Here is a 13,864-nt window from a genome sequence, read left to right as displayed (position 1 = left end):
TGTTCGGGACTGTAAAAGTCTGATTTTCACTCATTTGGACAGCCAGGAGAGCATTTATTGCTATTGTACCTGCTGGTACAGATTTGGCACAGCTTTGTGCATGTTTTGGCATGGCTGTACACTGTTTTGAGTGACCAAAAGGTTCAATTTCAGCTGCTATACTTGCCGGTACAGGTTTGGTACATCATTGGTGAGCACTTGGTACTGCTGTACAGTACTTTGGAAGGGCAAAAGAGCACATTTAAGGTGCTGTCCAAAATCTGCAGCAACCAGATTTTGGTGTTTTCATCACATAAAGTGGGAGAAAAGTTGCATTCTTGCTTCCGCAGTGGGAGATAAAGCTTGGGAGAATAACTGTGAACACTTTGTGTGCTTTTGGTGCAGCGTTTGCACACTTGCAGGGAGTCAGGCATTGACAGGTTGCATATTGCTATGGCAACCACAGGTGAGAGCTCTTCATTGCTTCACATCAAGAAGCTTGAAGGCTCGCATAATTATGATATTTGGCAAACCCAGTGCTACAATGTGTTGCTCCAGAAAAAGCAGCACAAGCCTATCAAAGAAAGGGGTGTGATGCCCGCTTCTCTTACTGCTGAAGAGTGGGAAGATATGGATGAGCTGGCAAGATCTACTATCATGTTGTCTGTGTCAGACTCATTACTTTTCAGCATTTGTGAAGAGAAGACAGCTTGGGGAATGTGGCAGAGATTGCAGGACTTGTATGCCCAACAAAGTGCCTCAAGCAAAGTGTATTGGTTGAAGAAACTCATAGGTCTTCAGATGAAGGAAGGGGCGTCTATGACAGCCCATCTCAATGAGTTTAATGGTATTGTCAGCCAAGTTATAAATCAAAAGTTGGCAATGGACGATGAGTTCAAAGCCACTTTTTTGTTATGCACTTTGCCAGAGAGTTGGGACACATTTAGGACAGCCACTAGCAATTCGAATGCTATGCTGTCATATGCAGATGTTGAGGGTGCTCTTCTTCAAGAAGAGATGAACAGGAAAAACAACTCTGTTGGAAAGTCCAATGCAATGAATGCACGAGATCCCAACAAAGGGGAAAAAGCCAAGAAAGGGGAAGGAGCAAGTCTCGCTCCAAAAAGGATTTGGAATGCCATTATTGTGGCAAAAAGGGACACATTAAAAAGCAATGCTACAAATGGAAAAATGATCAAAAAGAAAAGGGAAAAGGCAAAGACAAAGAGAAGGATGAAGCCAAAGATGTAAAGCCAAAGGGCAAAAGTGGAGTCAAGATTGAAGAAATCAATGTGTCACATGCAGGTGGCAGTGAGGATGAGGTCCTCTTTACGTCTTCACTTGATGCCCATTCACTTCTTACAGGTGGTCATGGTATGCACTCATGGATCATTGATTCGGGTGCCTCCTTTCATGTCACAGGTTGCAGAGACTTGTTTGTCAGGTATACTGCTGGCAATGAAGGAGTGGTTTATTTGGGTGATAACCATGCATGCAAGATTCTTGGCAGAGGTGATGTGAGGCTTGTATTTTCAGATGGCTCACAGCTTATGCTCCATGATGTCAGGCATGTGCCTGAGATCAAGAAGAATCTGCTTTCTACTGGACAGCTTGATGATGCTGATTATGTTACCACATTTGGTAGTGGAAAGTGGAAAATTAGTAAGGGCTCACTGGTTGTTGCCAGAGGCTCTAAGGTGGACACTCTTTATTTCATGCATGCAGGTGTTTGTCACCATGCTAATGTAAATGCAACCGAGCTGCCGGAAATTTCTATGTGGCATAGCCGGTTGGGACACATGAGTGTCAAAGGAATGGAGCAATTGTCTCGTTTGGGTTACTTACCTTCTCTAAAGTTTTCAAGTTTTCAATTTTGTGAGCATTGTATATATGGTAGGCAACTACAGTGCCCCCACAAGAAAGCTCTTGGACAGAAAGATGCTCAGTTAGAGCTTGTGCATACAGATGTATGTGAGATGCCTCAGCTTTCTTTGGGAGGGGCAAAATATTTTGTGTCTTTTATTGATGATGCCACACGCAAGGTGTGGGTTTATCCTCTTCGTTTGAAGAGTGATACATTCTCAGTGTTTCAGAAGTTTGTTGCTCTTGTTGAGAATCAAACTGGCAAAACACTGAAGGCTTTGCGTTCCGACAATGGTGGAGAGTATATGTCCAAACAGTTTCAGGACTTTTGTGATGCTAAAGGCATCAAGAGGGAGCTCTCTACTCCTTATGATCCTCCACAAAACGGGACAGCAGAGAGGATGAACAGGACCATTCAGGAGAAGGTCCGTTCTATGTTGTCACATGCTGCATTACCTCATGGTTTTTGGGCTGAAGCTGTTATGACAGCCGTTCACCTTATAAACAGGTCACCTAACACGAGGCTTGGTGGGAAAGTGCCAGAAGAAGTATGGACAGGGAAGCCTCCGCCGTCATACAAGCACTTGAGAGTGTTTGGTTGTGTTGCGTACGTGCACATACGCAGGGAAATGCGCACCAAACTTGATCCTAAGTCTCACAAATGCATATTTCTAGGATATGGTGACAGAGGTGAAATGGGGTATAGACTTTGGGATCCCATGAATAGAAAGATCATACGCAGCAATGATGTCATTTTTGATGAAACATGCATGTATAAGGAGCCTGCAAGGCAACAGGAGCCTGGCAGAGTCATCTTTGATGATGATGGACATCATGGACAACAACAAAGGGCTGTAAATCAGCCATTACAGCAGGAAAACCAGCCCTTAAATGGTGCTGAAAATGGTCCAAATGGACAGCCAGAGATGGCAGAAGATATCCCTATGGATATACCACAGTTAGAGGAGATACCGGGCATGATTTTTCAACCTTATGGCATGGAACAGGAGCCACCAATGGGTGATATGCAGGCTGGACAGCAACCTGCAAATGATGGTCATTGGGTACGGAGGTCCACAAGACCCTCCAGAGCCCCTGACAGGTTTGTTCCAGGGGTTGACTACTTAATGCTTACTGACTGTGGGGAGCCCTCATGTTACAAGGAGGCTTTACAGAGGGCAGACAAGGCTCTTTGGGAGCGTGCCATGAAGTCAGAGATGGATTCTCTGCACAAAAATGGAACTTGGAAGTTAGTGCCTTTGCCTGCAGGCAAGAAAGTTTTGCCATGCAAGTGGGTATACAGGCTCAAAGTTGCACCAGATGCAAAGCCAAGATACAAAGCCAGGTTAGTGGCTAAAGGCTTCAAGCAGGAATATGGTGTGGACTTTGAGGAGATCTTCTCTCCAGTGGTCAAAATGACCACACTTAGAGCTGTGTTAGCTTTGGTTGCACATGATGATCTGGACTTGATTCAGATGGATGTGAAGACTGCTTTTCTTCACGGTGATCTCCATGAGGAGATATATATGCAGCAGCCAGAGGGTTATGCAGTGAGTGGAAAGGAGAAGCTTGTATGCAAGCTGAAAAAGAGTCTTTATGGGCTCAAACAGGCACCAAGAGAATGGTATCATAAATTTGATACATTCATGAAATCCCAAAAATTCAGGAGAAGTGATATAGATCACTGCTTGTACACCAAGAAAGCTTTGGATGGCAGTCTATTGATCCTCATCTTGTATGTTGATGATATGTTGATTGCCGGGAAATCTCGTAAAGAGATGGATGCTTTGAAGCAGAGGCTGCATCAAACCTTTGATATGAAGGATTTGGGTGATGCAAATCACATCTTGGGTATGCGGATACTTCGGGACAGAAATCAGCATGTGTTGTATTTGTCTCAGAAGGAATACATTGGCAAAGTCTTGCAGAGGTTCAATATGGACGGGGGGAAGAAGACTAGTACTCCTTTGCCTCCATATGTGAAACTCAGTGCTATGGACAGCCCACAGTCAGATAGAGACAGGGCTGATATGGCCAAGATTCCGTATGCTTCAGCTTGTGGCAGTCTCATGTATGCCATGGTTGCTACTAGGCCGGACATTGCATTTGCAGTGGGAGTGGTTTCTAGATACATGGCCAACCCTGGCAAGAAGCATTGGGAAGCAGTGAAAGGTGTCATGAGATACCTGAAGGGCACACAGGATATGTGCATTTGCTTTGGCAAACAGGATGCATTAGTGCATGGTTGCACGGATTCGGATTATGCCGGTCATCCAGATAACGGGAAGTCTACTACCGGTTATGTATTTACATTCACAGGAGGTGCTGTGTCATGGATATCCAGGATGCAGAAGTGCACAGCCTTATCTACTACAGAGGCCGAGTATATTGCAGCCACAGAGGCTTGCAAGGAGGCATTATGGCTATCTCGGTTAGTGGTTGATTTGGGCTATACAGGGGATATTCCATTGTTGCATTGTGACAGTCAGAGTGCCATTCAGTTGGCAAAGAATCCTGTTTTTCATGCAAAGACGAAGCATGTGGATGTGAAGTATCACTTCATCAGAGAGGTGATAGAGAACAAGCAAATTCAGCTTGTTAAGATTCATACGGATGACAACCCGGCTGATCTGTTGACGAAGAGTTTGCCTCCGGAGCGGTTTGCTCATTGCAGACACTTGATGGGCATTGGATGAGGCCATTTTCAGCCTTGATATGGCCTTGTATATTATCATGTACATGCTGATTTTTTCTTTTCCTTTACTTAAGGACACTTTGCCTTTAAGTGGGAGGTTGTTGGGGTAAAGGCGTTATGCCCACCCTTATAGTGTGTACAAGCCCATAAGTTATAGTACATAGTACACTTAGTACTTTTAATGTACTAAGTGCACTATGTGTACTAGTGCAATATACATGTGTGATAGGGGAGTCACACACTCATGCCTCATGAGTTGACTTATCCCCACAACTCTCTCTCTCTCTCTCCCTTGTGCTTCTCTGAGTGTGTCTCCCACAAGTGAAACCCTAACTGTTTCTCCCCATCAGGTGGGAGGACTTTGGTTCAGATGGACCGGAGCTGCAGCAGCTTGCCATCCGCATACTTAGCCAGGCCGTCAGCTCCTCTTGCTTGGAGCAACTTTGGAGTACCTACAGCCACATTGCCTCTAGGAAGAGGAACCAACTCGGGGTAGAGCGTGCCAATGACCTTGTCTTCGTCAGCGCGAACTTGCGAATGCTTTGCAAGAGCGTGACCAAGAAGGCAGATTCCTTCACCGAGTGGGAGATGAGTCAACAAGAAGAGCAACGGGAGGATGAGGTGCAGGAGCAGCATGCCAGTGAGGATGAGACTGAGGATGAGCTTGATGCTTCTTTGGTAGCCGCACAAGCTACCCATGACCATGAGGCGAGCACTTCACGTGGATCATGATTCATGGGCCTTACTACTTAGCTCTAGCCTCTAGCCTCTAGCCTCTAGTCTTCAGCACTTTTTTGTCATTGACTCATTTGAGTCCGTCCTTGTATTTTGCCTCCTTAAGGCTTAGTCCTGACTCCCGAGTCCTGACTCTTGAGTCATGACTCATTTTGTATCTACTTAATTATTAATATGACTCAAAATCTTACCATTTTAGTGTAAATTTGTGCTCATTTTGATGTACTTCCAAAGTAGAATAAGTGCAGAGTAGAAAAATTTAAAAAAAAAAGTATTTTTTGAGTGTCGTTCCCTCCCCCGTCCCCGTTCCCTACTTATGGCCGTCCCCCGTCCCGTCCCCGGCCCCGTCCCCGTCCCCCGTCCCTTGTGACTGTGACGGTATGCAGATGGAGGCACTCCCCTCGTTCCAGTATAGCATAGAGGCTCCGTCATTTGCTCTCAGCCGCACAGAGTGGAACAAGGTTATCAAGAAGGACATTGTCAAACTGGATACTCAGAGGACATGGAGTTCACCTAGTTGTCCACTGGGGACGAAGATGGCTTGCTACAGAGATCACCTCCTATGCCTGTCAGAGGATGGGTTCATCATCCGCCCATGCTACATGGACACACACCTATCCTTTAGGGTGAGATGTGCGATCGGCCAGATCCGCACCTCGTCCCACCAGCTGAGAGTGGAGACTGCCAGATATGGGCCTAGGGCGGCCGCACCAGAAGACAAGATATGCCAGCTCTGTCACACAGAACCCGAGACAAGAGGATCATTACATATGCCGATGCCCTGTATACTATGAGATTCGGGGGAGGTTCCACTGCCTCTTCCGAGCTGGGTTCGGACCACTTTCTAGGATCATGGACCGGATCAGAGATGCCTGGGACTTTTTCTTCTAGAGCTCTGTAGACACAGGGAGTCCTTAGTGAGATCCATATCAGCTGTACTTGCTCGAGGACCAGCATAGAGAGCTCTCACCGACTTCTTCCATACCAGCACTCCGAGGGCCGATCCACCCATCATACCCAGACCACAGGCTAGTGTAGGAGCTTGGCCGAGAGGTGTGACACTTGACAAAGCCACTGAGTTATGTAGAGCTCGACGCCCCATGGCCCTCGCCCACGGCCGCACCACCACAGGAGGATCCAGGCCATCATCTCCCATCATCGCAGGACCTTCTCACGCTAGCTCAGTTTTACCACCTTGAGCACCGTGTCACAGTGGCCCATGAGGGATGTATTAGGGGTGATATGAGAGCTCTTTGCTCATGTACCTGGATCAGATTTTATAGTTCTAGATTTTTGTTATCTTTCTTTATTACTATTTTGTACCCAAGATGATGTACCTCATGGATATGATGTAACCTTTTGGTCTCATAGGTCATTTTGGTCTTTTGAAGACGTTAATACTCTCTCTCTCGCACGCGCACTATATCGATATCTATTCTTCTCTTCCTTACATTGCGGTTATGCATGACATTAGTCGTCATCAAGCTTGAATCATTGGACTAGGGAGCTAATGCCCTTGGTTATTCCCTCTTATAAGGGCTAAAGATCCATAGCTTCCAGTGAAGCTAATGTGCAGTTGATCTTAGGGGCATCAAAGCCCATTGGCTAGGCAAAGATGTGGTTCCAATGCAAAGGGCTTCAAAAGCCGTGGTTAGGCCAAGATGGCTTCTTTCCCATCACACCTCCCTCCCCAACCCCAACAACACACACACACACACACCACAAAGAAGAGATCCCATTAGTTACCAAAATGCAACTGAAACGGCTACGGCTAAGTACACGACCTAGTTTCAATCAAAAGGAGACGAGAAACATTGATTGGTGACAGAGGGGCAGCCAGTTTACTTCGAGCTTGGGATCACCTTAGGCCAGCCTTAGGCAGATTGCTCCAGTAGCCTCAGAAGAGCGGCTTAGGCAGCCTTTGGTTTGGAACCCCTTGATCCGTATACCCATGCCCACATGTTGGGGGCCCAACCTCACGACGTTCATGGGGCACGTTGAGTACTGGACCTGCTAGGTCCCTAGGCTATTGGATCGCACATATGCAGTTACCCCCGGAGGTGCAGGAGAGAGGCTTGATAGGGATCCGAGGTAGAGACAGGCTCAGCATCGACATCGACTCAGCTATTCCTCAAGAGTAGCTGACTCCTATCCCAGACCGAACTCCCCTAGTGTGGCTAGATGTGTTTACCAGGCAGTGATATTCTTGTGGCAGTTCACAGAGCGGACGAGGGCAGTGGGCTGCTCAGTTTCTCTATTTGATCCCATGGCAGATTAGTAGAAGTTGAGGATCCGGGACCCCATCAGAGAATGGAACACACTAGGGAAGTTGCTCTATGTCCACATCACTCCGTGCCACCGGCCAAGGTGGTCAGGGAGAGATTCTCTCGGCTATGGATATGGGAGTGCCGACCTCTCACGTGCCTACAGTGGGACCCATGTGAGTGGACTTGGCATGACCCCACTGATCGGGAGGAGACTCTGGATGCCTCCTTCTTTGCTTATACAGTGTGGCTCGGCCGCAGGATCCAGATGCCAGAGATAGATGGCACCCCGCTGGCAACAGCACATTGGCAGTCATACAAGGCCTCTCACAGCGTTTTCTCTCAGATTTTTGGAAGAGGCTTTGGGACAGTTTTTGGCCTAGAAAGATCACCCTCTTTCTTTGGTTGATGGCACACAGGAGCTTGGCGGTCGGCACTTGGTTGGCTGTTGGAGGTGAGCCAGTAGCTTGTCTGAGATGCGGCCACCCCCAGGAGTCTCAGTGACATTGTCTTTGGGATTGCCTGAAGGCTTAGTAGGTTTGGCAGCGGATCCTCCGCATCTTCACCATGGACAGGGCCTCAACCCGGATCATTACTTGGGGCATTGTCACTTGGGCCACAAAGGCTGGGGTGGTTAGGGCTTACGAGGAGGATGGTGGAGGGCTTAGCTCTTCAGGTATCTCACCACTGCATTTCGGTAGCACCAGTCGTTGCCCCACCTATAGACTGCTGGCGACCAGGTTCATGCCAGAGATGGGAGAATTGCAGCAGCATTGTAGCCTGGCACATATGGCGGGCTCGATGAAGCGAAGCCATTGAGGGCACCCACACTCCGGGGAAAGATCGCGACTGTCATCTCAAGTGCAGCTGTGTCCTTGCCGTTGTGGTGCACCTTCAATTTTTATTTTTTTAATGTGTTTTAATCTTGCACAAAATCTTATTTGTGCATGTAAGCCTATCTATGGAATACAACTAACCCTATGAGGTGGCATTTGGATCCGTTTTCATTTTCATTTTTTGCCCTTTTCAAAACGTTTTGGGGGTTGCAGTTTTCATTCCATTGGGATGTTTTGACAACTATGCCATGGATCTAACCTTAAGGTTTGCTTTTCAGGCTTACGTTGGAATTCATTGCCCCCCAACCATGGCAGTCGCTGAGAAAGCTCGACAACGGTTTGTCTTTGATGAGTTCTTATATCTGCAGGTGCTCTCTCTCTCTCTCTCTCTCTCTCTCGGCCATACTCATTAACCTCGTTCTTGATATTTTGGAGAGTCGTATACCATCTATTGGGGGCTGATGCTTCTCTCACATTTCATGTTCCTTGTGTTCCATGATGAGATTTCCATGGACAGTGTTGTATCACTTCAGTGAGATAGTTTTGATTTTTTCTATTTTATTTTCCGTTCCATGATGAGATATGCGATGGACATTGTACCACAAGGTCTCATAGGCCCATTGGGTCTTCAGTAGACTCTCTCTCTCTCTCTCTCTCTCTCTCTCTCGCACACACGCACACACGCACCCTCTCTCTCTCTCTCTCTCTCTCTCTCACACACACACACACACACACTGCACACACTGGGCTGAGAAACTGGTGAGCAGAACCTGAATGCTTTCCTTCTAAATTTGCATGGGCATTTCGCATGCAGTTAGGTCTGCTTCTGCAAAAACAGGAGTTGGTGGACAGCCACCTCGCCGCGGCAGGTTTGGAGTCTTCAGCACCCGAAGCCGAAGTTGGTACTCTACCTATTGAGAAGTGGGCTCCCTTAACACTAAGAATGCTGGAATGCCTTCCCTACAAGCTGACAGATTCTCAACTTAAATCTGTGTCCGAAATCATGTGGGACCTGCAAAGGCCTGTACCAATGCGCCGTCTTTTACAAGTACGTGGTCATGGAAGGGTTTCAATTGTTTGGCCTTCTGTTTCAATATTATATGGTATAAACAGATGCCTTGCGTGCAGGGTGACGTGGGTTGTGGGAAAACTATCGTGGCCTTTCTTGCTCTCTTGGAAGTGATTGATGCAGGATTTCAGGTATTCCATTAACATAACCTTTGCAAGGCTAGTTACATTAGTCTCCTAGACATGAATGTTGTGTATGAAAATTTGGCCTTTTATATGACCTTTGGGAATTCCTTTCTTCAATTTTTAAAGAGAAATCTGCACCCACTGCCATGCCCTTTGTGCCAGGGTGCATGCCAAGCATGGCATTGATTTGTGACTCTTAAATTTCTTAGGGAGCGTTAATGGGGCCAACCGAATTTTTAGCAAAGCAACAGTATGAGCGCTTTGCTGCATTTCTAGAACATTTAGATGAAAAAATTCGACCTCAGGTAGCTTTGCTTACAAGCTCAGTTCCGGCCATCAAAGCTCGGGCTATCCGTAAGGTGAGTTCACTACTATGTTTTGAAGTATATGGTAAGGTAAAGAGGCCTTGGGTAAAACACTGTGAAGGTTGTCATAACACACTAAGAAAAAGAGACTACATGTGCAGAAGGTTTGTGATATTTGTGGTTTCTCCAGGGGTTGGAATCTGGAGAGATACACTTGGCTGTTGGAACACATAGCTTGATTGCAAATAGTGTGAAGTTTGCAGCACTTGGGCTTGCCATTATTGACGAGCAGCATCGGTTTGGAGTGGAACAAAGGATAAGGCTTCAAAATAAGGTGCGATTCTGCAATGCTTTGTGTGGTTTATCTTAATCTGGTTCTTTGTATGCAAGCTTAACACCACCAATATTTGTGTGTCATTAGCGTTGAGCTGAGTTGCTAGACACATTGAGCTTCACAGTGCTTGAGGCAAGGGTGATCGCAATGCTTTGTGTGGTTTATCTTAATCTGTTCCTTTTTATGCAAGCTTAACCCCACCAATATTCAGCTGTCATTAGTGTTGAGCTGAGTTGTTAGACACATTGAGCTTCACAGTGCTTGAGGCAAGTGTGATCGCGTCACTGTATTGCCATGCAGGGGGTGTTAATGTTTTCTGGAGAAGCAAACATGGTATCAGGGATGGATAGAGAAGAAAAAGGTGATGCTCTCTCTGGTAGGAGAGCACCGCATGTTCTCGCTATGACAGCCACTCCCATCCCACGCACACTGGCCTTTGCTCTCTATGGAGACATGGCTTTAAGTCAGGTGTGTTCTTAAGTAAATTGTTGACGATTTTTTTTTTTTTGAGATGTCCTAGAATGCATGGCTTTAAGTCAGGTGTGTTCTTGAGTAAATTGTTAACGTTTTTTTTTTTAAAGACGTCCTAGAATGCATGACCAGTGGGCTCTACTGTTTATGGTAACAGATAACCGAGCTACCTCCAGGACGAATCCCTGTCAAAACTTACGCTATGATTGGTAATGAAGAAGGCTTAAATTCAGCCTTTGAGGTTAGTGTGATCAATAGATGCATGCTTTCTATGATGCTGTTTTTCAGTGTTCTATCTGTCTAAAGAAGCTGCAAAGTTATTCCTGCTGCCTTTGACTGGCATTGTTGACAAATGATGGTCTTTGATCTCTAGATGGTTCGAAAGGAGCTAGGAGGTGGAGGAAGGGTATTCATAGTATACCCCATCATTGATGAATCTGAAGAGTTTCCCAACCTCAAAGCTGCAACAGCAGAGTTTGAAAGGATTGTAGAAGAATTCAAAGGTTACGCATGTGGATTAGTGCATGGGAGGCTCAAACCTAATGAGAAGGAAGAAGCAATGAATGATTTCAAGTCAGGACGGACACAGGTGCTTGTATCAACAACAGTCATTGAAGTGGGTATAGACATTCTAGAAGCTTCCATGATGGTTGTAATGAACTCAGAAAGGTATGGGATGGCTCAGCTGCATCAGCTGAGAGGCCGGGTTGGAAGAGGGACGAGAGAATCTACGTGTGTGCTATTAACATCCTCTCCAAATTCGCTGGAGCGTTTGAAGGTTTTAGAGGAATCCAGTGATGGGTTTTATTTGGCAGAGGTAGATCTTCAGCTACGAGGTCCTGGAGATATGCTAGGCAAGCAGCAGTCAGGGCACCTTGCTGAGTTTTCACTTGCACGCCTCGACGAGGATGGTGAAATTATGTTACAAGCTCGAAAGACAGCAGAGGTTTGATTACATTAACGCCTGCCTGTGAATATCTTCTTTTGTAGTTAAGCAGGTTGTGATTGGTCTAAACTAGAGGGGATTGCAGACTGAGGATTTGGTGGCAGTTCACTAAGGCTGCCCGCTGCGCTGCCCACGAAGTCAGGGTGATGTGCTTTTAGATTGGGCACCCAGCCTCAAGGGCCTTCACACCGGCCCCAGATGGGCGCATGGATATCCAAGATGGCTTGACATACTCATGGAGAAGGCTAGGTCACCACCCAGCCACACTTCCATTTGGGAGCTCCCCCAAGCTTCAGGCTAGACTTACCGAACCACAACTCCTTACCGAAGTTCCGGCATCTCATATCACTGGATCACACCCTCCAGGCGTAAGGCTTGAGCCTAGCATTGGCCTGCTCCAGCTCTTCACTCTCATGGGTTTTACTCATTTATGGAAGTCTCATTAATGAGCTCTCTACTCACTGATATATCTCACGATGTGAGGTGCCCTTGATTTATAAATCATTTTACACAGGGTCATCAACCTTTAATTAACTACAATTAGTGTTAATCCATCATTAGTGCCACTAACTGTAGCCTCAGCATGAAAGCGGCATCAGTTGTCTCTTTTGGGGACATGACACAGCCTAAACCAACTGCTGCTTGCAAAAGCAGTAGCTAATTGAAGTTTTATTTATATGTTTTTTGTTACCACATATCCTTCGAATCACCTGTCCCTCGTCCAATGAACATGTTACAAGTTACTCACTAGCCCCACAGCACCTACTCGGGCAGCCTGCATGTGAAGCATGCCTCTCAACACTAAGATTCTCTTCAAAGTAGGAGAAACAGACCCCCATAGGCAGAAATCACTTGTTCACGGTTTCCGTATGTGGTTCAAAAGGCATTTGGCGTCTTATTCTTTTTGGAACTGGTTGAAGTAGAGCTTTTTCTGTTGACTGGGTTTGTGGTATAGAGAGTGCTAAGATTGATTGTTTTCTTACAGGAAATACTTCAGGAGTATCATGGTTTGGATGGTCTACCACGACTGAAGCAGGAACTAAGCTTCCGTCAAGGACTAGATTCTTTAGGTGTATGAAGATTTTCTAGTGAAATTGGGAAGGCCTGAAAGCTGGTGGAAGCCGAGAATAAGCTTCGGTTGGGTTTGCATTTTTTGGGCATACAAGGGTTTGTTTCAACTGCCCTGTGATTGTGCAGAAGACAATTGCATTAGATCCACTTGTAAAATGCGGAGTCCAGAGACCTAGAGAAGGTGAGAGAGTATGCGAGGATCATTCTTTAAGCGGGCATTTTTTAAGGCAGGGAATGCTTTTGGCCTGTTTAATAGTAAACAGGTTCGAATCGTGCTGGCTAGTGAATCCTGCTTGTTACAGCTCCGACAGTGTTGTGCGCCCATGTAACTGGAGTAGAGTGTGTGTGAGTAGTGTATATAAAAACAGGTGATTTTCGCCAAAGTGCAAAAGAATGTTAGGTGACAGACTAAGGACGTCAGTGGCTTTACTTTCCACAAGCAGGTCTAGACTAATTAGGGCTTGCCTTTAATTTACGCTAAGTCTCGAACACTAAGGTTTCAACCATAAATACTAGCACTCACATGTACACAATACATAACATGTTCCAACTATACAACATGGGTGGCATACATAACAACAAAATGGGTGGCATACATAATAACAAAATGTCTACACATGAACAAATAAATGCAGTAATTCGGTATGATGTTGCAAATGATAAATATGTGTTATGCACAACCTTGCACCCATGTGACATCGTAGTCGGTTTTGTCATAGTGCCCATCGCCTATTACTCAACAATACTGATAGTGTTAGTCACATACAATCAATTGGACTTTTCACAATCAATCCCAATATGATGGCATATGATATGCATGTAGACATAAAAGCCAATAACATTGGCTCAATATAGAACTCAAGATCACCTGGAATACAAATAGCATTAGGATGAACTTCATGATAAGCAACATTTCACACTACTCTGTACAAATTAGGCTACGAATGGATTGCAAGATTGCTCTAAAATTTTCCTTAGACTCATGTTTAGGGATCTATTTCTTGGCCAACCATATATTAGAGTAGAGATAGAATGAGGACTAAACTACTCACATTCTCCAAATCTAACGTCGATACTTTGTTCTTTTGTTCTTGGCTTGCACATTCACATAGGCCTTGCCTTGTTGGCAGTGAAATTTTCCATAACAAGAGTGCATCTACCATACCCAACT

General features: G+C 45.7%; 1 protein-coding gene across 5 annotated transcripts in view; it reads left to right on the top strand.

Moving 5' to 3' along the window:
* LOC147632723 (DEAD/DEAH box RNA helicase family protein) overlaps positions 1 to 13,132 on the top strand; it is a 97,743-nt gene extending 84,611 nt beyond the window's left edge. For all 5 annotated transcript variants that reach the window (XM_086807551.1, XM_086807553.1, XM_086807550.1 and 2 more), the window contains 9 exons: positions 8,651 to 8,740; positions 9,187 to 9,420; positions 9,501 to 9,572; positions 9,776 to 9,925; positions 10,062 to 10,205; positions 10,506 to 10,673; positions 10,834 to 10,917; positions 11,050 to 11,622; positions 12,608 to 13,132. In XM_086807551.1, the coding sequence (XP_086663677.1) occupies positions 8,651 to 8,740; positions 9,187 to 9,420; positions 9,501 to 9,572; positions 9,776 to 9,925; positions 10,062 to 10,205; positions 10,506 to 10,673; positions 10,834 to 10,917; positions 11,050 to 11,622; positions 12,608 to 12,700 (1,608 nt within the window). In that variant the 3' untranslated portion in view covers positions 12,701 to 13,132. The remainder of the gene's footprint in view (positions 1 to 8,650; positions 8,741 to 9,186; positions 9,421 to 9,500; positions 9,573 to 9,775; positions 9,926 to 10,061; positions 10,206 to 10,505; positions 10,674 to 10,833; positions 10,918 to 11,049; positions 11,623 to 12,607) is intronic.
* Positions 13,133 to 13,864: the final 732 nt, after the last annotated feature.

The sequence above is a fragment of the Cibotium barometz genome, chromosome 13, assembly GCF_041138505.1.
Source record: "Cibotium barometz isolate CiBa-2024 chromosome 13, ASM4113850v1, whole genome shotgun sequence".
Classification (NCBI taxonomy): domain Eukaryota; kingdom Viridiplantae; phylum Streptophyta; class Polypodiopsida; order Cyatheales; family Cibotiaceae; genus Cibotium; species Cibotium barometz.
Note: the sequence above shows the minus strand (reverse complement) of the source record. Positions and strands in the feature narration are given on the sequence as shown.